General features: G+C 40.0%; 1 protein-coding gene across 1 annotated transcript in view; it reads right to left on the reverse strand.

Annotated features, from left to right (window-relative positions):
- Positions 1-25,565, reverse strand: part of mnat1 (MNAT1 component of CDK activating kinase) — a 114,314-nt gene that overhangs the window by 44,644 nt on the left and 44,105 nt on the right. Inside the window, exon 7 of the mRNA XM_080201962.1 lies at positions 16,351-16,472. Within this exon, the coding sequence (XP_080058088.1) occupies positions 16,351-16,472 (122 nt within the window). The remainder of the gene's footprint in view (positions 1-16,350; positions 16,473-25,565) is intronic.

The following is a 25,565-nucleotide window of genomic DNA, read 5'->3' on the forward strand; positions in this document are numbered from 1 at the left end:
AGGATTAGCAGGATAGAGATGTGGGGTTAAGGGGATAGGGTCTGGGTACGATTGTAGCTGGTGCAAAGACAATGGGCTGAATAGCCTACTTCTGCACTGTAGGATTCTATCATTAGCTCCCACACGTTCTCAAAATTTTGTTCTTATTTTAACGATTGGAATCAATCGTTAAAATTAGAACTAAATAATCTCAATGCCTTTTTTCTCTAACAAATTCTCCAAACATTTCATTTGATTATTTTTTCTTTAAAGTCCAAAATTTTCACTGATTGTTTCAGGAACAAGCTTGTAAGCAGCTTTAACCATCTCATTATCTGTAGATTGTTCTTCTGAAAGACTAGGAAACACATCAATAGCCTTCCCAACCAAAAGACCTTGCAAAAGGAGAGTCTGTGTCTCCTTAGGCCACTTTAAGCTTTGTAACCATTTTTACAACAAGATAAAATATCTCTCAACCCATCTTCCATGTATTCCATTATATCAAAGTTCTGATGGGACTTGATCCGACATGCTAGACTCTCTCTCCCTCTACAACTTAAGCTTTTTGCTAGCCAGTCCATGCTGTCTAATTTCTTCTTCTCTTTGAAGCTCAAACTTTCACATCTCCATTTCTCTTTCTTTTTACTCTTTTTCCAACTCTTCCATTCTTAGCCAAATTTGAGCTAACTCTAACTGATATACCGGTTCCAGGTTTATTTTCTTTTAATTTTAAATGTAACGTAATTATTTTGAACACATTATCCTATGAATTCTGATTTCACTTCTACATTCAATTAATTTGCCATCTCTCATTGTGACTTCAGTAAAGGGTTTAAAATAATCCATGGTTACATTTTCTATTCCCAGAAGAGCCTTAGTAATTGCCATAACCATTCTGCTTTTCAATCGGTATAATAAAATTCCATGTGAGAGCAATTTTTGAAGAGAATTCTCAGGGTAGACCTTCAAATGTGGAGATTGGAATCCCTTGTGGAAATCTTACAAACCTTAACCTCAGCAAGGATCAGCACTCATATTTGTCTGTGGATTCAAGATTCTGGATAAGCACCCAATTTGTGTTATAATCCTTGGCCATGCCCCGGCAAGTGGTTGATAAGAGTGAAGGGAGATCCAGTTAGGAATCATTAACATTTTGTTTAAGTAGATAACATTTGAGAATCAAGACACATACTAAGTGAATACAACCACAAGATTCCACCAGCCCAGCATTCGAGCCCATACGACCTGGTTCAGGAACAGCTTCTTCCTCAGGGCTGTTACCCAACTGAACTCTGTCCTTTAACATATCCCCAGGCGATGGCCATTGTGCAATATGCCTGTATACACTTAAATGACCATTTTATATATAAAGACTACTCCATTTTCTTTTTTTTGTATCTTGGCAGTCTGCAAGCTTACTTTTCATTGTATAATGCACAAATACAAAGACAATAAAGTTGAATTGAAGTTTGGAATAAACAAAAATAAATACAAATTCAGAAAGATAAAACTATACAAGTTCAGAATAAACATTTTACATAATTGATCTTAAATTCTAGCATTCAGTGTAAATATGAGGTACATGTAAATTAGCTGGCAAACTGTGGTCATACACACCACACAATAAATGACAGATGTGAGCCAAACAGCTTTCAAAACAACCCACCAGATGTTTGACACATTGTGAGCCAGCCAATCTCACTGAAACTTCATATTTCTCACAAGGGATTCCAATCCTCACATTTGAAGATCTAGCCTGGGAATCATCTTCAAAAGCTGCTCTCAAATGACATCTTCAACAATGACTCACCTTCTCAGATCTTCAGGGCTCCTCTCATACCCACTTTGCTCAAAGTCTGCTCCCTGCAGCTCATTCTTAAATTTGGAGGCTATTCTTTTCTTTAACTTCACTTAAGAGATCTATTTCATGTCCCCTATTTTTATCCATATTCCGAGACTAGCTTTTGCTGCAATGGTCACTGGTCAGGTATGTTTCTCCTATCTAACACTTCCTGGGTAAATATTCAGGTAAGTGAGTCAGAATCCTCCAGAATCTCACATTCTAACTCAAGAGTTGGCGATTTTCTCAGAGGGTTAGAGGTGCAGTGGAACTGCCTATCAAAAGTTGAAATTTTACAGGCAATTCTCACAGAATCCATGCGTTAGAACATCCAAGAAGTCTCCCGGTACACCTTTCAGGGTGCATCTAAAGTACAACCATCAGGAGGCCAGAAGATTTGGACCAAGGTGTACACAGTTAATAAATATGATTTTATAAATCCATTGGTGAATATGGAGAAGGAAAAGATTATGTAATTACTGACCATTCATAGAGAGCATCTAGTAAATCTGAGGCTGTTAACAAAAGAGCTAAAAGAACTAAAATTAATCCAAAAGGTAATTTTACTTGAGAAAAATACATTTAAACTGTGCATTTCAAGCCCCTGGATCATCCAGAACACTTCAAAAGTATTATATTTGCTGTGAAGTGTAGTCATTGTTATTAAGCAAACAAACGTAGCAGCCAATCTGCACATCCCACAAACAGCAATGAGGTATTCGACCATTCAACCTGTTCTATTGCTTGAGGGATAAGTGCTGACAAAACAATAGCAGACCTCCCCAGATCTTCATGAAGCTGGCTATAGGATCTTTTACATCTGCTTGAACAGGAAGCTGGAGCTTCAATTTAATGTCTTGTCCAACAATACAATATTTTCACTGTATTATACTTGGGTGTCATCCAGATTGTACGCTAAAATTCAAGAGTGCAGTTTGAAAGAACAAACTTCTGACTTAAATGTGAGAGCTACCACTGTGCCATGTCGACAATTGCAAGCTAAAACTGTCTTGTTCTAGCTCCACATTACTGTGCTGAATATCCCACCCTCAAATACACCAATACACCAGAGAGATTACAGTAAGTACCACAAGGATGATCACACAAGTCAGCTCCTAAATCTGGAAAATCAATTTTTTTATTAAGTAGATGGTGAGTATTTCCATGGGAGCATGTACTACTACACCAGTTTATATTTATATATGACCCTTTCCCAAGCTCTTCTCAAATAGATACAAAGGAAATCAATGTTAATCCAGGAACAAGGTAGGCAGAAGAAGGGATCAAAACTCAGAAGATTAGGAAGAAAGGTCCAAAGCAGCTGAACGATCTGGCAGGGTAAGGTGAAAGCATACAGAAGGCTAGAATCAAAGGGTTGGAACATTCGGGAGATGATTACAAGGCTGGAAGAGAATGTTGAGATGGATGGGTCAAAACAACAATGGGAATCACAGATGAAGAGAAGCATTTAAATGTGATACCAAGCACCTCTGCAGTTAATAGGCAAATGGAAATTAGTGCAGTGAAGATGCAGATGGCAAAAGTTTGGACATGCTGGAATTTAGAGAGATGGTAGGGTGATAAGCCACTGAAAAGAAGAGAAATGGAGAAGTAAAATCCAAAAGTTATCAATATCAGATCATCCCCAAGAAACCAAATAGACATTTTAGAAGAAACTAGAGTGGTGAGAACAGGACTGATCGATGCACATACTGTGGATGCATTTTAGGGGAAGCTAGACAAGCATGTGAGGTAGAAGGAAATAGAGGTTTATGATAACAGTTTCAGATAAGGGAAAATGAGAGGAGATTCAAGTGGAGCATAAACATTGGCATGCACGGGCCAGGCCGAATGACCTGTTTCTGTGCTTTATATCCTATATAATCCTTTGTAATGATAAAGGTGATAGTTACAGAAGGACCAAAGTCAGAGTAACATTGTGGAGGTGCAATTAAGCAATCCTGAAGGTTAGATACCATGTTGGGGAAAAAAAGATATGATGATTTTGATCAAAAATTTTTAAATGCATGGATTATCAATACTTCAAAGACCGAAGAAAATCATTCAATATGAAAAGATGAGTAAGTTGTCAATGTAATCAGTAATTTTGACTGATATAAAATTCCTATTTAAACTATTACTTGAACTGTACAATATTGAGAATATCCTCTGGACAAGTTCTTCCCATTTTAGTATTGAGATCACAATTTACTTGTCTACATCAGTTGTCATATTCTCATGAGCATTTTCAACAGACTAAACAATGCCAGTCTGCTCTCTTGTTTCTGGATAATGATGAAAGGCTGTTTGACAAGTGTTTATTGTTTGAATGCATAATTTCTATGCTTGTGTGTTTTTAGAAAGCATGCCGATTGGCATTCAACATACAGCGTTATCAAAAGAAAGGCCCAGCCAGCTTGTTTCATGTTGGAAGTCAAAACAAATAACTGTAGATACGGTTTCTTATGTTTACTTAAAGTTTATTTATTAGTGTCACAAGTAGGCTTACATTAACACTGCAATGAAGTCACTGAAAATCCTCTGGACACCACAGTCCAGCGCCTGTTCGGGTACACAGGGAGAATTTAGCATGGCCTATCCACCTAACCAGCACATCTTTCGAACTGTGGGAGGACACCAGAGCACCCAGAAGAAACCCTCGCAGATATGGGGGAAATGTGCAGACTCCACACGGACAGTGACCCAAGCTGGGAATTGAGCCCAGGTCTCTGATGGTGTGAGGCAGCAGTGCTAACCATGGCGCTACTGCGTTGCCCTTGTTTTCTTAACAGCATTTAATAGCAGCTACGGCGACAATACAGCAACTCCACATTTCAGACCACATGAGGAGCTCATGGTATAAATCTGAGATAAATTTCAATTTCCTTAAAAACAAACATTCAATCTATTTTCACGCGACACAATAGATTAAAAAGATTACTCAAGGTAGCCTATCATTACCAGCATTTTCTCATTATTAACTCTGACTAAGAAATTCTGTTTACCTTAAATATGTTAAATATGAAATTCTAGAAAATACAGAAATTATAAAACATTAATTTTATGAGAAAACAATGGAAAACATGGCATTATATTACAGAATCAAAGAACTCTAACACTGGAGAAGGCCAATCAGCCCACTGTGCTTGTTGCAGCTTTCCAAATGAGCAATTTCCTCAGTGCCATTCTCCTGCCTTTTCCCCATTACCCTACAATTTCTTCCTTTTCAGATAACAGTCTGATTTCCTTCTGAGTGCTTCAACTGCATCTGCCTCCACCACACTCCCAGGCAATGCATTCCAGACCTTAACCACTCGCTGTGTAAAGAAAACGGTTTCTTATATCACTTTGCTTCTTTGGTCAAATGCTTTAAATCTGTGTCCTCTCGTTCTCGATCCTTTCAAAAGTGGGAACAATTTCTCCCCATCTACTCTATCCTGACCCCTCATGATTTTGAATAGCCAGGAAGAGATAAGAGAGGCTGGGAAGCTAGGTGGGCTATCATGACAGTTCCCTTTAGGCCAGTTTCAGAGAGGCAGGATGGCAGAGCAGGGGTAGTGGCCAGGGCATGGAAAAAGGATGGCAATTGAAGACGACTGGGATTTTCCAGTCTCAATTTATCTTCCAACAGCAGACTGCGGGGGGGGTTAGAGGGTAGAATGGGGGAGGGGGAGTGCTCCAGGGGAGGCTTAGAGACCTCAACATCCACTCTGACTGCCTGGACTTGATTTGATTTATTATCATCAGGTGTATTAACATACAGTGAAAAGTATTGTTTCTTGTACACTATACAGACAAAACATAGAGAAGGAAACAAGAGAGTGCAGAATGTAGTGTTATAGTCATAGCTAGAGTGTAGCAAAAGATCAATATAACGCAAGGTAAGTCCATTCAAAAGTCTGACAGCAGCAGGGAAGAAGCTGTTCTTGAGTTGGTTGGTACGTGACCTTAGACTTTTGTGTCTTTTTCCCGAAGGAAGAAGTGGAAGCGAGAATGTTTGGGGTGCGTGGTGCCCTTAATTATGCTGGCTGCTTTGCTGAGGCAGCGAGAAGTGTGAACAGAGTCAATGAGTGGGAGGCTGGTTTGCATGATGGATTGAACTACATTCACAACCATTTGTAGTTCCTTGCGATCTTGGGCAGAGCAGGAGCCATACCAAGCTGTGATACAACCAGAAAGAACGCTTTCTATGGTACAGCTGTATAAGTTGGTGAGAGTCATAGCTGAGATGCCAAATTTCCTTAGTCTTCTGAGAAAATAGAGGCATTGGTGGGCTTTCTTAACTATAGTGTCGGCATGGGGGGGGGAACAGGTTGTTGGTGATCTGGTAGCAGCCACCGGCCATCCTGTGGTGAGCTACCCTTATCCCCCATTACAGTGTCGTCCAGGCTGCAAAGACCTACCATTTTTCTGTTTCAAATTTTAAAATCTTTAACGAGAGGGCACCTCCATTTTAGGCCACCCTTCCCTCACTTACCTGCCATGGCATATTTCTGCTGCTTTTAAGCTAAACAGCCTCCTGTTTAGGCAACATATTGCAGATAATGGAATGTGAAACAATCCCAAATAGTCTCCTTCTGGCTCTCCAGCTTCAAGAGAACACCCCCATCATCCTTAATTAGATGGCAAGCTCCCGTCTGGCTATTAATTGCTTAATTCAGGGAAACCATAGGGGATATGACTGTTTCCCCACACACAGTGTAGATTCTCACCCCTCCTGAGGCTGATGGCAGGGTCCTGTGATTTGCGGGATATTGGTTCCCGAGATATCAGGTTTTAATTTTAATAAGAATAATTTGTCACCTAACAGTTAGGCTCTGATATCATTCCAAACATAGTTCTGTAAATGAGTAAGTAATGCCTTGCATGTTAATGAAATGTCACAATTATGCACAAAAAAGATGGCACTTTGGATCAAATATAAAGAATAATCCCACAAGTAGTTACTACATAGAATCTGTCCTTCAACATAATTTACCTTATAACACTAAATTACTAATGTTACTTATATAGTGATCTTTATATTTTTGTTTTTAAGTCTAACCAAAAATACACAAAAGAATTATGCTTTACCAGTGCAACCTTACTTTAATACATTTAAAATATTTATTTTACTTTTGTCAGTAATTAATGAGTTGTCTGCTTGTTGCCCTTATGTGGGCAATTAATGCACAATTATGGGCTTCATCATGCTGCCTTCCTGATTTAACAGGCAGTGTTGGAGGTCTCAACACAATGCAAAGCTCAGCCCAGTTTAACCATGCAAGCTGCATCCTTCCTAGATCTCCTGTGCCAATAACAGAGCCCCTTCTCCCCACAGTTTTGCTCTCTACATCCACTCACCCCCATGCCTAGCATAGCCAACGAGGTAGGGGCGCTCATCAAGGCCAGGCAACCCTGGCATCACAAGATCTAAGACTTAATTGAATTTCAGGGTATCCATGGTTCCTTTTCCCAGAGTAATACCAGCAGCGGTCACCAATCCTGATGTGGCAGAGTGCTGCTTGCCTCTAATTAGCTGGCAACACTATGAGGTGGGAACTTTCTCCTGAAAACAAAAAAGTACCATCGCAGACTAATTAAAGAATTGTCGTCCTAAAAAGTGGGATGAGTCAGCCAAGGGGACCTAAGCGCACCATAAGACATGAGAGCAGAAGTAAGTCATTCAGCTCACAGTTTCCAATTGTGATAATCCTCAGTTTCACTTTCCCATTTTATCCCCATAACCCTTGATTCCTTTACTGATTAAAAATCTGTCTATCTCAGCCTCAAACATACTTGAAGACTCAGCCTCTGCAGCTCTCTATGGTAAAGAGCTCCACTCAGAAGAAATTCCTCCTCATATCTGTTTTAAATGGGTGACCCCTTACCCTGAGACATGCCCTCTGGTCTCAGACTTTCCCACATGGGGAAACAACCTCTCATAGCTTACCCTGCCCAAACCCCCTGAGAATCCTACATGTCTTAATAAGGTCATCTCTCATTCATCTAAACTCCAATGAATACAGCCCCAATCTATTCAATCTCTCCTCATAAGAAAATCTCTCCATACCCAACCAGCACATACCGATCATGTATCAAGTACACCAAGGTCAAGGTCATTAATATGCATTAAGAAGAACAAGTGTCCCAACGGTGACCCTTCAGGAACTCCATAATGAATGTTCCTCCAGCTCAAAAAACATCCATTAACTGCTACAGTTGCAGAATCCCAAGTTCAAATTAAATGAAACATATGGGATAAAGTACTCAGACAGATATAAATTTGAAATGAGTTGGGGAGAATTCTGCTAAAAATATTCCTGTTTATCCATAGATAAGGTATTATTTCAGTAGCAATTCTATTTTTAAAAACAAAATCCACTAAAAGGGAATGCTATAAGCATAGCAAAACATCCAGTTACAATTTCAATGAGTTTGTTATAGAATCAAGACTTGAATCTACTAGTTTTAGTTTCACTAAGCTCAACAATTAAGGCAGTTCAACAAACATAGATCTGCCAATTTCTCCCCTTTCTTCAAGCATGTTCAGCCATGAAGACAAAGAAAATTACTTGTTGTTTAGGATGCCATGGATAAGAGAGGAGATGAGAAATAAATTCAATGAAAAATCTAAAGGGAGGCTATCAGAGCATAATAGATGCAAAGTAGGATAAGTAAAGCTAAGGGAGTATAAGGAGAAATGTCAAAAATCAAAAAGATCAGTAAAGTATTTTAGAAGTCTATCAGCAAAAAGAGAATTGTTTAAAGTGGGGTGGGACCCCTGACAGGGGATAATTATCAATTTCAGATAATCAAAAAATGGACTATGTAATAAGCACTTGTCATCGATCATCCATAAAAGTGGATTAGAGAAAAAGGAAAATTGTAAGTAAGATAAAGCAGAGGGGAATGAAGTGCCAGACCTGTTGGAACACATGCAAGAATCCTGACGAAGATAAGGAAGAGGATTGCCAAAGAACCTGAGGGTTGGCAATGTTCTGCCAGTTTTAACAAAGGGAGACACTGCTCTTTCAGGCGATTAGAGGTCAATGAGTTTAACAATGCTGGTACAGAATATGAGAGATTACAATTAAGAATAAAATTATTCTATCTAGATGGGGAAAATTTGGTAAATGCAACAAGCACCAATTTCAGAAAGGACAACCGTGCTTCACCAAACACGGAATTCTTTGAGAAAGTAAAAGATGTGGCAGATATGGAAATTGTGAAAGAAGCATAAATGGAGTTTAGCCAAGTCATCGACAATGTGCCTGCCCTTGGAGTATGAGGAAAAAAAGTGTCAAAAATCAGAAGAATTAGTAAAGTTTTTTATTTTCTTATCAGTGAAAAGAGAGTGGAGTGGGACTCCTGACAGGGAAATTCCAAGAGAAGATAATGGTGTATGAAATTAAGGAGAGAAAGTCAAATTGCTCATAAGGGACAAACACTGGAACTAAAAGCAGTTGGGAATATGTCATCATGTTTCCAAATAGACAGTGAACTTCTGTTCACACAACAATATCAATAATTTGGTCTGGGGGGAGTGCTATCCAAAATGAGCAGATGATGCCAAACATAGATGGTTATTGTTGATTCTTTAGAAGACCACAAAGGGATACTGATAAGAAGGGGGGTGGACGACTAAATAGATTCAATATCAGTGAGTATGAATGGTACAATTTGGTTTTAAAAAAAGCAGCAGCAATTGTATTCTGAATGGAGGTAGGTTCTGCATTGTGGAAGAGCAGAGTAGTTGAGACAGATTCAGAAGGACATTGAAAACAGCAAGTGTGTAACATTTTTATATTTTATTACAAGTAGTATAGAACATAAAAGTCAAGAGATTATGAGGAAGTCTTTAAAAATTAACACTCTATGCAATGGTGGTGTACAATTATTAGAATGCTGCTTGGAGGAAACACAAACACAAAGAAAAGGTCTCATTAATTGGGATTCTTTTAATCTGAATAGATTATGGGGTAATGCTACAGAAGTGTTTAGAGTTACGAGAGGATGGAAAAAGTAGATAAGAGCATACAATTGTTCAAAATCAAACCCCACCTAGCACAGTGTGAAACTTACCATGTCAGATAACATACTTGTTAGCAAAATCAAAGCTCATCACTTAAAGCAGCGCCAATGTGGATACAAATTACCACATTGGGAAAGATAACAAGATTTTTGAGGATGCAGAGGAGATTTATTACAATTATGCCAGGAGAGCCAGTTATGTGGAGAATAAGAGCACATAAGATTAAAGGGTGATTTAAAATTGTTTATTCTAACAAACCCTCGCTGCCATTGTCAAATGAGATATTATACAGCACATTGGCTCCATTCTTATTTTAGTTTTGTGATAACTCTTGGGATTAAAATAGAAAGGAACACAAAATTTTCATTGGGTGGGGTCTACCTAGTGACAAAGTAGTGTATTCACAGCTGCAAGTTGCTGCTTTTGTTCCTTTCCACTTGTGAGCAAAGCAGCTGATCCCCAGGAATATCACATATCAATACAAACTTGCATTGATATACACTCATGCACAAGATAGTTTAAAGTTCTTTATAGTCTGGAAAGGGATATAATGGTTACAAGAAAGAACAAAGAGGATACAAGGGAAAAGGCTTAGGTATATCAGAAAGCATTGCTAGAGAGAAGGGCTGTAAGAGGTTTTTAAAAAGCAGAGAAGAGACTGGATGGAAGGAACCAGATGGACAATTCCAGAGGATAGGAAAGTAGCAGCTGGGAAAACAACCAATGTCCAAATAAAGGCAAAATTGAAGACAAACTTCATGTGGGATGAAGGAATTATAAGCAGAAATGGGAATTGGAAGACCACTCTTTTGATTTGAGAAAGTGGGGTGATTTAGAAATGAGGATACAAGTTTTAAAATTAACACATTTGGGTCATAGGAATAATTGGAGCTTAAAGATGATTGGGGGATCAAGAATGTGGGACCTAATGCCGATGAGGACATGAACCATGGGTTTGGGTTTATGGAAGTTGAATGCAGGGAAGGCAGACAGAGAAACATCGGAAGCTAGGACTTCATGAAGTAGGCACACCATGGTATTGCCATGTGTAGACTTGATTTTCAAAACTGATTCCTATTGTAGAACACATTGAGTATTGCTGTTTTGTCCTGATAGCAGACTTGAATTTGCAATCCGTGCAAGGTCAGGAATTCCCATTTGCAGTCTGCATCACAAAGCTGGCTTAATTAGTGCAAGTTATAAACTGCATCTGGGATCAGCAGTGAGAGGATTGTCAAACAGCAAAGCTATAATAATTTCCTGATCCCTTGTACCAACACATCAGTTGTTCTGTCCCAAGCTCACTGGTTTGTCACGCAAAGAGGTAAAGATGTGTGTACAAGGCATATACCTGGCTATACTCTTGAGCTTGAGTAAATGAGACCATAAGAGCACGACATATAGGGGCAGAATTAGGCCATTCAGCCCATCAAGTCTGCTCCGTCACTGTATCGTGGCTGATACATTTCTCATCTCCATTCTCCTGCTTTCTACCCATAACTCTTGATCCCCTTATTGATCAAGAACCTATCTCTGTTTTAAAGACAAATCAATGACCTGGCCTCCACAGATCTCTGTGGCAATGAGTTCCACAGATTCACCACCCTCTGGCTGAAGAAATTCCTCACCTCAGTCTTAAGAGAGCGTCCCTTCACTCTGAGATTGTGCCCTCGAGTTCTAGTCTCTCCCACTAGTGGAAACATACGCCTCATGTCCACTCTGTCTAGGCTTGTCAGTATTCTGCAAGTTTCCGTTAAATTTCCCCCTTATCCTTCTAAACTCCATCGAGTATAGACCCAGACTCCTCAATCTCTCCTCATATGACAAACCCTTCATTCCCGGGATCATTCTTGTGAGCCTCCTCTGGACCCCCTCCAAGGTCAGGACATCCTTCTTTAGATGTGGGACCCAAAACTGGTCACAAAATTCCAAATGGGATCTAACCAATGTCTTACACAGCCTCAGCAGTACATCCCTGCATATTTAACATGTGAAAAGATATTAATGGAATGAAGTCAATGACGTCAGGCCTCTGGTAAAGAAGAGTGACCTTCACATAGTTTACTTTGTTTTCAACATCTATCCTAAATTGGCTTCAGTACTATAAATGATGTTGATTGCGCAGTAATTCAGTTCATTAACTGTTACTTTTTATCTACCCCCTCATGAAACATTTAAATCCTTGTGTTATTTTGTTTGGATAGGCTCTTTGTTGCAAGATGGAATATGGCACGGACACAAAGGTCCCATCCGAGGAAAGGAGAAATTAGATACTAATATGACTTTCTGTATGAGAATTGCTTTTTTCTTAACATCTGACCATAGACTGACCTTGCTAATGCCTATTCATTACCTATATTTCACTGCCAGCACATGCAGAGACATCTGGAAAGAAGAAATTGGGATACAGAAAGAGAATGTATTTTAGATGTAGAGAAGTGAAGAAAATATTTGCTCTTAAACGAAAAACAGATTCATATTGAGTGTCTCAGAATTAATTTGTTTGCTGCCTTGGAGGACACAGACTATCTTACTTGAGTCAGAACCAGGATCCAGAATCTTGTGTGTAAAATGTGCTGACACATACGCTACTTCAAAAACCCTGTTTTCAATGATTTGTGAATTGCAAAGAGGGGGAGCAAGAAATGAGAAGAACTTTTATAAATAATAGGTTTAGAGAAGAAGAGAGATTTTTGCACTGCATCAGTTCTGGCCTCTTGCCATTGGCTGGTGTGCTCTGGCCCATAACTCTGAAATTCTCCCCCTACACCTCTCTCTTTTTTTAAGATGCTCTTTAAAATCTATCTCTCAGTAGGTTTTTGGTCATCTGTCCTGATAACTCCTTAGGTGATTTGGATTTTCTATTCTACATCGCTCCTGTTCAGCACCTTAGGTCATTTTATTATTTTTATTTTCTCAGCATGTGCAATAATCACCAAGCCAGGCAATAGCTTCCACAATAGCTAAATGGAGTTCTCAGAGCCCTCTATTGATTTTATCCAGGGGACCGTCTTCAATGACGTGAGTCATTGATTGGGGTGCACCACAACTGCAGTCCAGGTTCCCTGCAAGGCTCTGCTTGTGCCGATTTGCCTCGGTCAGTGCAGAAACGGTTGAGGAGTGCCCACTGTTGGTGTGGCAAGTTGAAACCAGGTGGGACAACTGTGGACCCTCTAATGAGGAAGTGGCCTTTAATGGTGGTGTCTTGGTTCCATTCCTGCTGCCACAGGGCCTCCATTGTTACTCTTTGGCATGGTGGTCTTAGCCATTCAGGTTGGCATGATAAGAGGTGGGCAGCAGGTGGATTGGTAAAGATCCTTGTATTGCAGCAGGCTTGAGTTGATGCAAAACTTATCCAGAAGCTTTCTTGTTGCAATTTGTTGCTCCGGACTGGGAGCCAAGGGATTTGTGCTGATTAGAGGATACCTGAGATGATATGCATTGTTGTGTTGAGCTGGGTATCTACAAGACTGGTGTGGGATGCATTGTACTACACTGGTACACAGTACTCTGAGGTTAAGTAGACAATGGCAAGAGCTGTGGTCCTTAAGGTTTGAGTATCTGCAATCCATGAAAAACCAATTAATTTGCTGAGGTTGTTTCACATTTTGATCTTTACTGCTGTCTTGCTCAAATGATTTTTGTACCTCAGTGTTCAGTCAAGTGTAACACCAAGAAAAGTGCCATGTCATTCGTGATTCATTCTCTTGCCATTTAAGGAGGTGTTAAGTTCCCTCTTGGTGCTGATGTGTGGCATGATGTGAACGTTGACCCATGCCAAATCTATGTTAAATGCACTATTGTTCTTAAAGAGGAATTGTTCTGATAGATTTTAGGGAAGTGATGAACTTGATTGATTTATCCAGCTGATTATGGATCAACACAAGTTATTTTTTGTTAAAATTCCTTTTAAAATTTAAGAAAAAATTGAAGTTCGTTTCTAAAGGGGCTAAAACAAGCCTCAATACAATTGGCCAGATTTTCAAATTTCTGAATTGTTGGAAACCCAGTATACAACCAAAGTGTTGGGACACTGTGGAAAACGCGATGCGTTGACCTACACGGGAACTGCCTGGGAAATCTGAACTTCAGATGGGCAATTCCCCTGCTTCCCAGGACCCTGTACGAGTCAGTGGCTTCAGGCAGTTCCGTAATGCTAACCCAGTTAATTACTCAGGAAATGTTAGATAGATTAAAACCTTTTCTTCTGGGTAATTCCAGAACTGACCACCCCATCCCAATGATGATAGCCTGGACTTTCCCAGGCAAGGTTATAAATTTTTAAATTAACAATTGAACTTTTCTTTATACAAGGGGAAAGTTGAATACATTCAAACTCCTAGAAACATAATGCAACTGTTGAGTACAGGACAAAGGAAACAGCATTTTGAAGAGTTGACTATTTTAAATTTGCTGGTTACAGCCAATTTCAAGCTCACTGATACAATTACAGAACCGTTATGGTGCAGAAGGTGGCCATTCAGCTCAACATGTCTGCATCAGTTCGCCAAGTGAGCATTATGACTTAGTGCCATTTTTCTGCCTTTTCCCCATAACTCTGCAACACAGCACATTGTTTGAATAGAAACAAACAATCACTGAATAATGCCCTCCTGAATGCTTAAATTGAACCTGCCTCCACCATACAGCTGGAGTACTGTGTGCAGTTTTGGGCGCCGCACCTGCGCAAGGATATTTTGGCCTTGGAGGGAGTGCAGAGGAGGTTTACTAGGCTGATACCGGAGTTGAGGGGGTTGAGCTATGAGGAGAGGCTGAATAAACTAGGCTTGTACTCGTTAGAGTTTAGAAGAATGAGGGGAGATCTCATTGAGACGTATAAGATGATGAATGGGATGGATAGGATAGAGGTGGAGAGACTCTTCCCGCTCAAAAAAGACAGTAGGACTAGGGAGCACAGCCTCAAGATAAAGGGGAGGCGGTTTAGAACGGAGTTGAGGAGGAAATTCTTCACTCAAAGGGTGGTGAATCTCTGGAATTCTCTGCTCGTTGAAGTGGTGGAGGCTGCCTCGCTAAATATTTTTAAGAAGCTGGTTGATGGGTTCTTGATAAGAGAGGGGATTAAGGGTTATGGGGAGAGGGCGGGAAAGTGGAACTGAGCCACGACAGATCAGCCATGATCTTATTGAATGGCGGGGCAGGCTCGAAGGGCTAGATGGCCTACTCCTACTCCTATTTCTTATGTTCTTATGTACTTGCAGGCAGCGCTCTCCAGATCAAAACCACGCGTTTTGTGGAACAGTTTTTTTTCACTCACATTTGCTTCTTTTGTAAATCATTTTAAATCTGTGTCCCCCCGTTCCTGATCATTTTGTGAGCAGGATCAGTTTCTCCCCATCTACTCTGTCCAGCCCAGTCTTGATTTTGAACACCTCTATCAAATCTCCTCTTAGCAGTGTCCTTTCCAACTTCTCCCATCCATCTTCATAATTGAAGTTTCTCATTCCTGGAAACATTTTTATAAACCTGTTCTGCGCACTCTATAATGCGTTCACATCATTCCTAAAGCATGGCATACAATACAACACAGAATATCCCAACTGGAGTCTAACTAATGTCTTGTACAAGTTCAGCATAACCTCCTTGCTCTTGTGCTTTATGTCACTATTAATAAAACCTAGAATACTGTATGCTTTATTAACTACTCCCTCCACCTGTCCTGCCATTTTTGCATGCTATGCACATGCATGCCAAGGTCCCTCTGTTTCTGCACACCCTTCAGAGTTGTACTCCTTATTTCATATTGTCTCTCCATATTCTTCCTGCCAAAATGAATCACCTCACACTTCTCCACACTGAACTTCATCTGCCAACTATCTGCCCTCTCCATTAATCTGTCGATACCCTTCTGAAGTTCTGCACTATCCTGCTCCTTAATTTACAACACTTCCAAGTTTTGTATCATCTGCACTTTTGAAATTCTCCCCGCACACCAAGATCCAAATCACCAATACAAATCAGGAAAAGCAAGAATCCCTGGGGAATACAGACCTAACCCCAGCCTGAAAAATAACCATTACTCGCTGTTTCCTATTACTCAGCCAAGTCAATTCCGTCAATATTTGTAAGTGCCTCCTCTGACCTGGAAATTCAGATTATTTAAACAGGAAAGGTATAACTAATTTTAAATGTGAAAGGAGCAAAAATGTTATATAAGATATTTGAGTGGTGAATATTGTAATTTGACAATATTTGTTGAGTGTTTCCACAGTTTTACTTTATGTTGGCTTTTTTTTTAAAATCACTCAGTTGGCAAATTGTAATTTAGTATTATCTGAAGACTCGTGCATCTCCTGTAACAAAATGCAGGCAAATGGAGATCAAAGGCCAGAAGAATTAGAATTTAAGAAAACATCATGAGATTTCTATAGAAAAACTTTAAAAAAATCTCTGTGGATTAAATAGACACACTACATTGAATAGAGTTACTTGTGGGCTAATTATGCTTTCAACAAAAACTGGGCAAAGCAGTCACTGAGAATAGAATTTCATTCCTTACCCGCATTTTCCAAGGAGCTCATATTCTGGAACTTTGGGTCCATAAGTCTCTATATGCAATGGTTGGTAGACATACAGTGCTTCTTCTATCCTTGGCATTGGTTGTAAGGATATCTGCTGACCCTGTTTACAAAACATATTGCATGTTAAAACGGTTATTTCTGAAATAGAGAAAAAAAATGAAGTGCACGTAATACCACATAGCACAAACATCAACGCAATTCCAATATCATAAATTATTACAGCTACAGATTACTTCAAAGTTTAGCAAACAAAAAGTTCATAAAATTAATTTCAACCCATCTTAAGGTGTATAAAATCAGAAATCACGGAGGATACCTGTGCTGACAGGCGCCAGGGCGTGGTTGTAGAAAGTTGTTTTTCAAACTGGAGGCCTGTGACCAGCGGTGTGCCTCAGGGATCAGTGCTGGGCCCACTGTTATTTGTTATTTATATTAATGATTTGGCTGAGAATATAGGAGGCAGTTTGCAGATGACACCAGGATTGGTGGCATAATGGACAGTGAAGAAAGTTATCTCCAATTGCAATGGGATCTTGATCAATTGGGCCAGTGGGCTGACGAATGGCTGATATAGTTTAATGTAGACAAATGCGAAGTAATGCATTTTGTAGATTGAATCAGGGCAGGACTTATTCAGTTAATGGTAGGACATTGGGGAAAGTTACAGAACAAAGATCTAGAGGTACATGTTCATAGCTCCTTGACAGTAGAGTCACAGGTGGATACAGTGGTGAAGGCGGCATTTGACATGCTTGGTTTCATCAGTCAGAACATTGAATACAGGAGTTGGGATGTCTTGTTTTGTACAACTTCAACATTGGTAAGTCCACACTTGGAATACTGTGTGTAATTCTGGTCACCCTAGTATAGAAAGGATATTATTAAACTAGAAAGAGTGCAGAAAAGAGTTACTAGGATTGGATGGATTAAGTTATAAGGAGGCTGAAAAGACTGGGACATTTTTCCTCTGGAGCGTAGGAAGCTGAGGGGTGACCTTATAGAGGTTGATAAAATAATGAGGGGCATAGACAAAGTAGATAGTCAATATCTTTTCCCAAAGTAGGGGAGTCTAAAACTAGAGGGCATAGGTTTAACGTAGAGGGGAGAGATACAAAATTGTCCAATTTTTTCACACAGAGGATGGTGAGTGTCTGGAACAAGATGCCAGAGACAGGTACAATTTTATCTTTTAAAAAGCATTTAGATAGTTATGTGGGTACGATGGGTATAGAGGGATATGGGCCAAATGCGGGCAATTGGGATTAGCTTAGGGGTTTTAAAAAAAAGGGCGGCATGGACAAGTTGGGCCGAAGGGCCTGTTTCCATGCTGTAAACCTCTATGACTCTATACTAGCTCGTCAACTGGAACTTACCACTCTTAATTCATTTTCTCCTTTTTCTTTCCTTTCTTAAGAGCACCTCACTTGCAAATTGCTATCTAACTCAATTTTATAATGATATAGCCTGAACTTTCAGGATTGCGAGCACTTGGTAGCTGCCATCCCAGGAGTCGTGGGAAACATACCCTGCTGACTCTGACAGGACTTCTGCCATTTAACACTCAATTGAATGTTGATTGGAATAGGCAGGATTTCCATCTGCCCTTAGACGGATGCCTCGCCTTGGACAGCTATTGGCCAACAGCTCTCCAGTCTCACCAGGCACAACACTGCTGTGGCCAGAAAAGATACTGCAGGACCATGTCTGAGCCTAAGTCCTGGGATCACATTTCAGGTAAAGACCAGGGATACCAGGGCAGGAGGGTAGAAGATGTCCTGGGGAGTTAGGAGTTGGGTTCATACAGACTCAAAATGTTAACCGTTTCTCTCTCCACAGATGCTGCCAAACCTCTGAGGTTATCCAGCATTTTCTCTTTTTCCCCAGATACACAGCATCCAAGATATTTTGCTTTTATTATAGCATAAATGAATTTAAGGGGAAACTGGATAAATGCAAGTTGAAAGAAATATAAATAAAAGCTGATAGAATTAGATGAAGTAAGGTGGGAAGTCGTTCCCATAGAGCGTAAATGCATCATAGAGTAGATGGGTCAAATGGCCCATTCCTGTGCTGCACTATCAAACGTAACTACTTAACCTTTCAGAAATTCAAAGACTTTCATTAAATCTACCACAATCTTCTATATTCTACTCAATAAAAACACTTACTTTTATTTTCTATAAATTTTCAATAGTGGCATCACTGTGATACTCAATAACATATTCAAAGTATGTTTAAGTATATAGAATTAAAAATACCTCCCAATTCCTATAAACATCAACGCAAGGAAAGTAATACGAATGTGACTTTTAGAACTTTTCAAAAAAAAATTCTTTGGAGAGATCTATTTAGAAAGGCAGACAAATATTTATTTGAAGTCAGCTAGTTTTAAGCAGTAATAAAACCATCCTGTAATACTTTCAGCATACAAATAGAACATAGAACATTACAGCACAGTATAGGCCCTTCGGCCCTCAATGTTGTGCCGAGCTACGTCCAAACCCAAGATCAAGCTATCCCACTCCCTATAATTCTGGTGTGCTCCACGTGCCTATCCAATAACCGCTTGAAAGTTCCTAAATTGTCCTACTCCACTATCACAGCAGGCAGTCTATTCCACACCTCAACAACTCTCAGTAAAGAATCTACCTTGGACATCCCTCCTATATCTCCCACCATGAACCTTATTGTTATGCCCCTAGTAACAGCTACATCCACCCGAGGAAATAGTCTCTGCACGTCCACTATCAATCCCTCTCATCATCTTATAAACCTCTATGAAGTCACCTCTCATCCTCCTCCACTCCAAAGAGAAAAGCCTCAGCTCCCTCAACCTTTCCTCATAAGACCTACCCTCCAAACCAGGCAGCATCCTGGTAAATCTCCTCTGCACTCTCTCCAATGCTTCCACATCCTTCTTGTAGTGAGGTGGCCAGAACTGAACACAAATATTCCAAATGTGGTCTCACCAACATCCGGTATAGCTTTCTTTCTCATAAAACAGTATTCTGCACCGTGGAGGTCATCTCTGTATTAAGTCTCGCTTATTATGGCTCAGGAGCCCCACTCTGACATGGCAGTCTCTGCTGCATTTGTTGTAGAGGAAGTAGTGGGTTGAAACAGTGCACGACTCGCTGACCTCCATCTCTTCTGGGCCCTTTCCACAGCCAGCTGAGTCCTGTGTTTCTTTTTTGCCTCCAGAGACCATGGTTCCCAGCAACTGTCTCCCAGGTGTCAGTGTCAATATCTACCATCTTCATATCATATCTCTCTTGCAGGTGTCCTTGTGGTCGAGATATGGGTGCCCAGGAAGCCCCGGCCCGGTGGCCAGTTCATCAGGTATAAGACCATCATTCATCCAGTGAATGTGGCAGAGCCAGTGCTTAGCAATGAGTGTATGCTAATAAAAGTAGTACAACATAGTATTTGGCATTTGAGGCAAACTTGAAGGATGTACTGTTTTTAAATAATTGTATTTGGTATGCTGTAATACTATGTATTAGTCTGTTGCTAAAGTGTAAATTACAAGATTGTGGCACAATGAATCACAGAATCCTACACTGCACAAGGAGGCCATTTGGCCATCAAGCCTGCAGTGATCATAATCTCAATCAGACCCTAACCACATTATCCCATGCATTTACCCCAGCTAGTCCCCCTGACACTCAGGGGAAATTCAGCATGGCCAATCCACCTAACCCGCACATCTTTGGACTGTGGGAGGAAACCAGAGCACCCGGAGGAAACGCACACAGAGGGAAGACATGCAAACTCCACACAGACAATGACCCAAGCTAGGAATCGAACCTGGGTCCCTGGTGCTGTGAGGCAGCAGTGCTAACCATCGTGCCACCGTTCCTCTGAGCCAGAAGCCATGGGTTTGAGTTCCTCTCTAATACTTGATGGACACAGAAGTTGCATTCATAAAAGCAGGCAAACAGATGGATTGTTGAACCCGCAGATCCTTACAACATGCCTTTAGCAGGCAATAAAGGAGAGACACTCCTGGTCAGCTATGCTTGATGCAAGTGGCAGCTCTCAAGCTATAGCCACTGGCTTTAGGCTCACAACCTTTTTCAGGGAAGGCAAGCTACGGAAAACAGATGTAAGCATGTGCTTTGTCTGCTCATCTCTATGCGCAGGATGTCTTCCAAGTCCAAGTCTACAGTGGAAATGTGTACAATCTACCACATCCCTCTTTAAGGCTACATGGTAAAAAGTATCTATATCTTGAGGTCAATTAGAGGCTAACTCCTTAGGCACATCCTAAGGTTTGTTAGAGAATAATGTTTTTTCAATAGATTCACTGATAATGACAATGACTAATGGTTCAGGTTTCTCTAGATTGGCATATGCTTGTGGATGCCTGGCCCTTCCAAAGGTCACAAAAGCCAACAGCAAATCTCCCCCCAGAAAATCAGTTGTTAGCTTTTCCAACAAAATTTTCAGAAAGCATTCAAAAACAAAATGACAGGAGATAAAGTTTTTGATGCCAGCCCAAATGTAACAAATGTTTCATCAAACGGTACTTGTGCAAGAGAAGGTTGTAATCAAGCAGTGATGTTGTATTATTTTACAATTTTTAACAAACATGCTGCAGGGCAAATTCAGTCTTGGTGACTATACTCATGGATATTTGCAGGGCTACAACAAAAAAAGCAGGCAAGTGGGACTAGTTGACTTACTCTTGCTGAGAACTGGCATAGATACAATGAGCCCAATGACCTCCTTCTGTACAATAACCATTCTTTCAATTAGTGATTGCATGGTAATGAACTAAAACGCTGGCAACTGCTCAAAACCTGAAGTTGATTTTTGTTCTAAGAGGGGTAGCTACTTTGGAAAACAAACTGAATCTTACTAATTGGTAGCTGGCTCACTCAGCCAACCTAACTGAAGATATGTATACCAAAACTCAGAATTGGGAAGATATTTCGTAAAATCCCTAACTGACCTTTAAGTAAATGATAAAGATGGCAGTTATACATGTTTTTGCAGTGTCAAGTGATTTACACATATTTAATCAACTCAGGTAGATGAGGGCAAAAACAGTTTTCAGCTGACAGCAAGCAAGTGTAGCAGCTGCAACAACAAAAATGTTCAACATAATGTTTTCAAAAATATAAAAGGGGCACATTTAACTTAAAATGTCAAAACAACTGCTTCTAGAGAAGGAATGTCTGGTTTAACAAACATTGCACAAATCTTTTATACACTGACAGTAACTGTTTTTGCACTGTACATACTTACATAAAATAGTATCTGTAACTAGTCCTTTACAGGTTCCCAAAAGTCAGACTATATCAATATGCAATATCATTTCACAATTTTCTACGGTTCTGATGAGCTTTCTACCCAAAACTGCACACAGCACTCTGGTGTGGCCCAGGTTATGTCTCATGCAGATTCAGCATCCTCATTTTGATTTTATACTTCATGACTTGATATATATAAAAAAAAAAATCGGAATCCAAAGAAATTTAGCCCTTTTTAAAGCCTTTTCAATCTGCAGTTGGATGCACGTTTCAATCCTTCATGCCTTTGACTGTTAGGCTGTCTTTTCCCTTACTAAAGGTGTACTATTACATATTCGTCTATGTGGAATATTCTTGTCACAGATCTGTTCCAAGTACAAACTTGCATGTACTTCTGCAGTCTTGAATCTGTTGACACCTTCCAAGTCGATGTCCATCAGAGAATGATTTAGCCTCAATCTTCTTATGCCTGGTTAAATGTTTTTCAAGTCTGCATTTTATTCAACTTGTTTTCCTTTATGATGATCAGCCATTTTGATCTTCAAATCAGTCTGAACTAGGCTCACTCTTATTCCCCTATTCCAGTCCACAAATTTCTTCCAGGCTCGAGTTTTCTTTATCTACTCTGTTATAATTATTGGCATCTGAATGCTTACCTCAGTACTAAGGAAGGAGTTGCTATTTTGCTCTTAGTACAGTTCTATAATTATATCTTCTTCCTTTTCTTAAAGATCTGCATTAATGCACCCACTGTAATGCTGTTTTGCAGTAACGCTTTAGTAACCTAACAAATTGTAGCCTTGTGCATCAAGTCTCACACACACAATTTTTGTACATTTGAGCAATCAAAATAATATCCAGATTGATTTTAATCAAATCCGTTTTAGATCAATTCCTTACATTCTAATAACGCTGAAGACATTCAAAACTTGTAATGCCAGAAGAGGTTGCAACCTCATTTCATTGAAAAAAAGTTTTTAAAGTAGACAAAAGTGACGACATTTAATGATCTTTTTAGCGCAAGTATTTTAATACCCTGAAATTTCAAATCACATCTAAAGAGACAGTGGGTGGAATTTAATGCAGCTCATTGCAGAGGGAATTATGCTTTGCAGGAGAAGCCTCACGTCCGTCCCCTAACAAATGCAAAATCTCCCCGATTAAGCCAGAGGGCAGTTAGGGCTAATGTAAACACCAGTGGTGGGAGGTCACTTAGGCCTGTTAGAACATAGAAGATAGAAAAACTACAGCACAACAGGCCCTTCGGCCCACAAGTTGTGCAGAACTACCTACTAGACTTGCGTATAACCCTCTATCTTACCAAATCCCATGAAAGTCCCACGTTAATAAACTAATTGATACCCATTTAATCGTGGAGCCCAGTGCAATCCAGTGTTTGCTCAGAGATTAAATGGGAGCCTCACAGCTATCACTCATCCCCTGAGGGGGCCAACAAACCCTCCTGTGGGCAGACGGGTGGGCAGGGTATTTGGTTACTCACTATCAAGCACCCATGCCCGAAAAAGGGACAGAGCATCAATGGGGGAAGTCACGCCTGCCCGTACCTCCAACCTCCCCCTCTGATGACCCCAACCTACGATGCCCACCCCACCTTCACCAACCTTTGGCCTACAGTCCCATGATGCACCTGAACCTCTGGTGGATGCACTGCCCACAGATAATACCATTCCCCATGGTGCTAATGACAACAGACTGTGGCCAGCCTCTTGTTTGGCTGATAGTTCATTGGTCGCAAATCCAAGGAAGGCCAACAATGGCGATTTAAATGCATGAAGCGACCCTCGTCAGACAAAATACATCTCACCTGGCAGAACTATTCCATTTCTTATGATCCTGTATTCTGCATGACAAAACACTTAGATACAAAGTTCAGAGGAAGTTTTGCTGTTCTCCAACGCTTGCTTATAAACACGCTAAAGTTTAATTATTTACAGACCTAAATGCATTCTTTAATTTTGCCATTTAATATCATGCATGATTCCGAACCATTTTCAGATGGCAACACAACATAATTAGCTTCACATTTCTTCAAAGCTGTATAGAGAATTGCAGTAGAATGTGTCTTCTTTGGCTCCAAGGAAACACGAACATTCATTTTCAAAATAACATTATAAAATTGATGCATTTCATGATGTGTTTAAAACATGTCAGCTCTCAACATTCCTTCTCAATGAAACAATGGCACCAAAGAGTTTTAAACAAAACTGCATGAAAAATATCTGCACTCTGTTTCTTATCATTTTTTTCCATTTGTTTAAGGAAAGGGAAAAGACAGTCTAGTCAGGGATACTAAGATACTAGGAATAACCTGATCTCTTGTAAGGCTCTAAAAATAATAAAAGGAAATAAATGAGAAAAGCAAATCAAATTCAAAATCATATAAAATCACAGAAGTTACCAAAACAAGCAACAATTTTGCAATAAGCTCAAATTTTCTAGCTTTCCCCTGAAAAGGCAAGCATGAGTGACAATGTGTCAAACCCACGTGCTTCACATACTAACTGAAATGTTGCTCAAACAAAAGAGTGCTTCAATTTTGCTCCCTTTACCAGTGACCGTTACTCGTCTTCTGCAATTAGTCCTGTGCCCACATTTTACACAGATAACTGTATATGGGTGGAGTTTGAAAGTGAAATTCCCTAATTATTCCATGTTGACCACATCCATGGTGTAGGTAGCCAGGTGAAACTCTAGCAAAGAATTTATGACATCTGTCTGCTTCACTGGATAATATGCCCACAATCTGAGATTGCCCCGTTCTTTCTCTATGTCCCTACTTATAAAGCCCAGGATGGTCTTGTTCTTTTTGTGGTTTTAGCATTCTCTGTAAAAAAAACTTCATCAAACCTAAATTTTAAAAGACTTTCAAAATAAACACACCGAAGCTAACGGTAATAGTCAAGAATAGGGTATTCATGGTGTAACTACACCATTAATCTAAAAAGTAAGGTATTTTTGTCTGTTATGCTTGATGAAAATATTAACAGAAAAAACTGAAATAAGACCATAAGACATAGGAGCAGAATTAGGCCACTTGGCCCATCAAGTCTGTTCTGCCATTCATTCATGGCTGATTTTTTTCTCATCCCCATTCTCCTTTTTCCCCATAATGCCTGATCCCCTTATTAATCAAGGACTTATCTACCTCTGTCTTATAGACATTCAATGACCTGGCTTCCACAGCCTTCTGTGACAAGTTCCACAGATTCACCACTCTGGCTGAAGAAATTCTTCCTCATCTTCTGTGTTAAAGGATCATCCCTTTAGCTTGAGGTTGTGCCCTTTGGTTCTAGTTTTTCCTACTAGTGGAAACACCCTTTCCACGTCCAGGCCTCGCAATATCCTGCATGGTTCAATAAGATCCCCCTCCATCCTTCTAAACTTCAGTGAGTAAAGACCTACAGTCCTCAACCACTCCTCATACAACAAGCTTTTAATTCCAGGGACCATTCTTGTGAACATCCGCTGGACTCTTTCCAAGGCTAGCACATCCTTTCTTAGATACGGGGAGACAAAGTTACAGGGAGAAATAGAGAGAAAGTTTAAATCACGAAGGGCTTGTACACACTTGAGCAACATAAGCATACGTACACGTGTGTAGTGGGCACACGCAATCTTCCCCCACCCCACCACTTGGGGAATAATGGGGAAGTATTGGAAGGATTCCCAAGCTGACTATCAGTCCATTGAACAGCATTATGAATGTTCCTTTCATGAGCAACAAGTGCTAGCCAACAGAGGTCTGGACACTATCTACTAAGCTACAAAACATCTGTACTGAACCAATGAGGAATATGAAACGTGCCTAATGGTTCAGTAAGCATAGAAGGGAGGTTGGGACACAAACAAAATAATAATTTAATTAACAATTGGAGAAAATTTACAAGCAACTTAAGCTCGTGTTATCCAGTTACATT

This window comes from Carcharhinus amblyrhynchos, chromosome 14 (genome assembly GCF_965287045.1).
Source record: "Carcharhinus amblyrhynchos chromosome 14, sCarAmb.v2.hapA, whole genome shotgun sequence".
Classification (NCBI taxonomy): domain Eukaryota; kingdom Metazoa; phylum Chordata; class Chondrichthyes; order Carcharhiniformes; family Carcharhinidae; genus Carcharhinus; species Carcharhinus amblyrhynchos.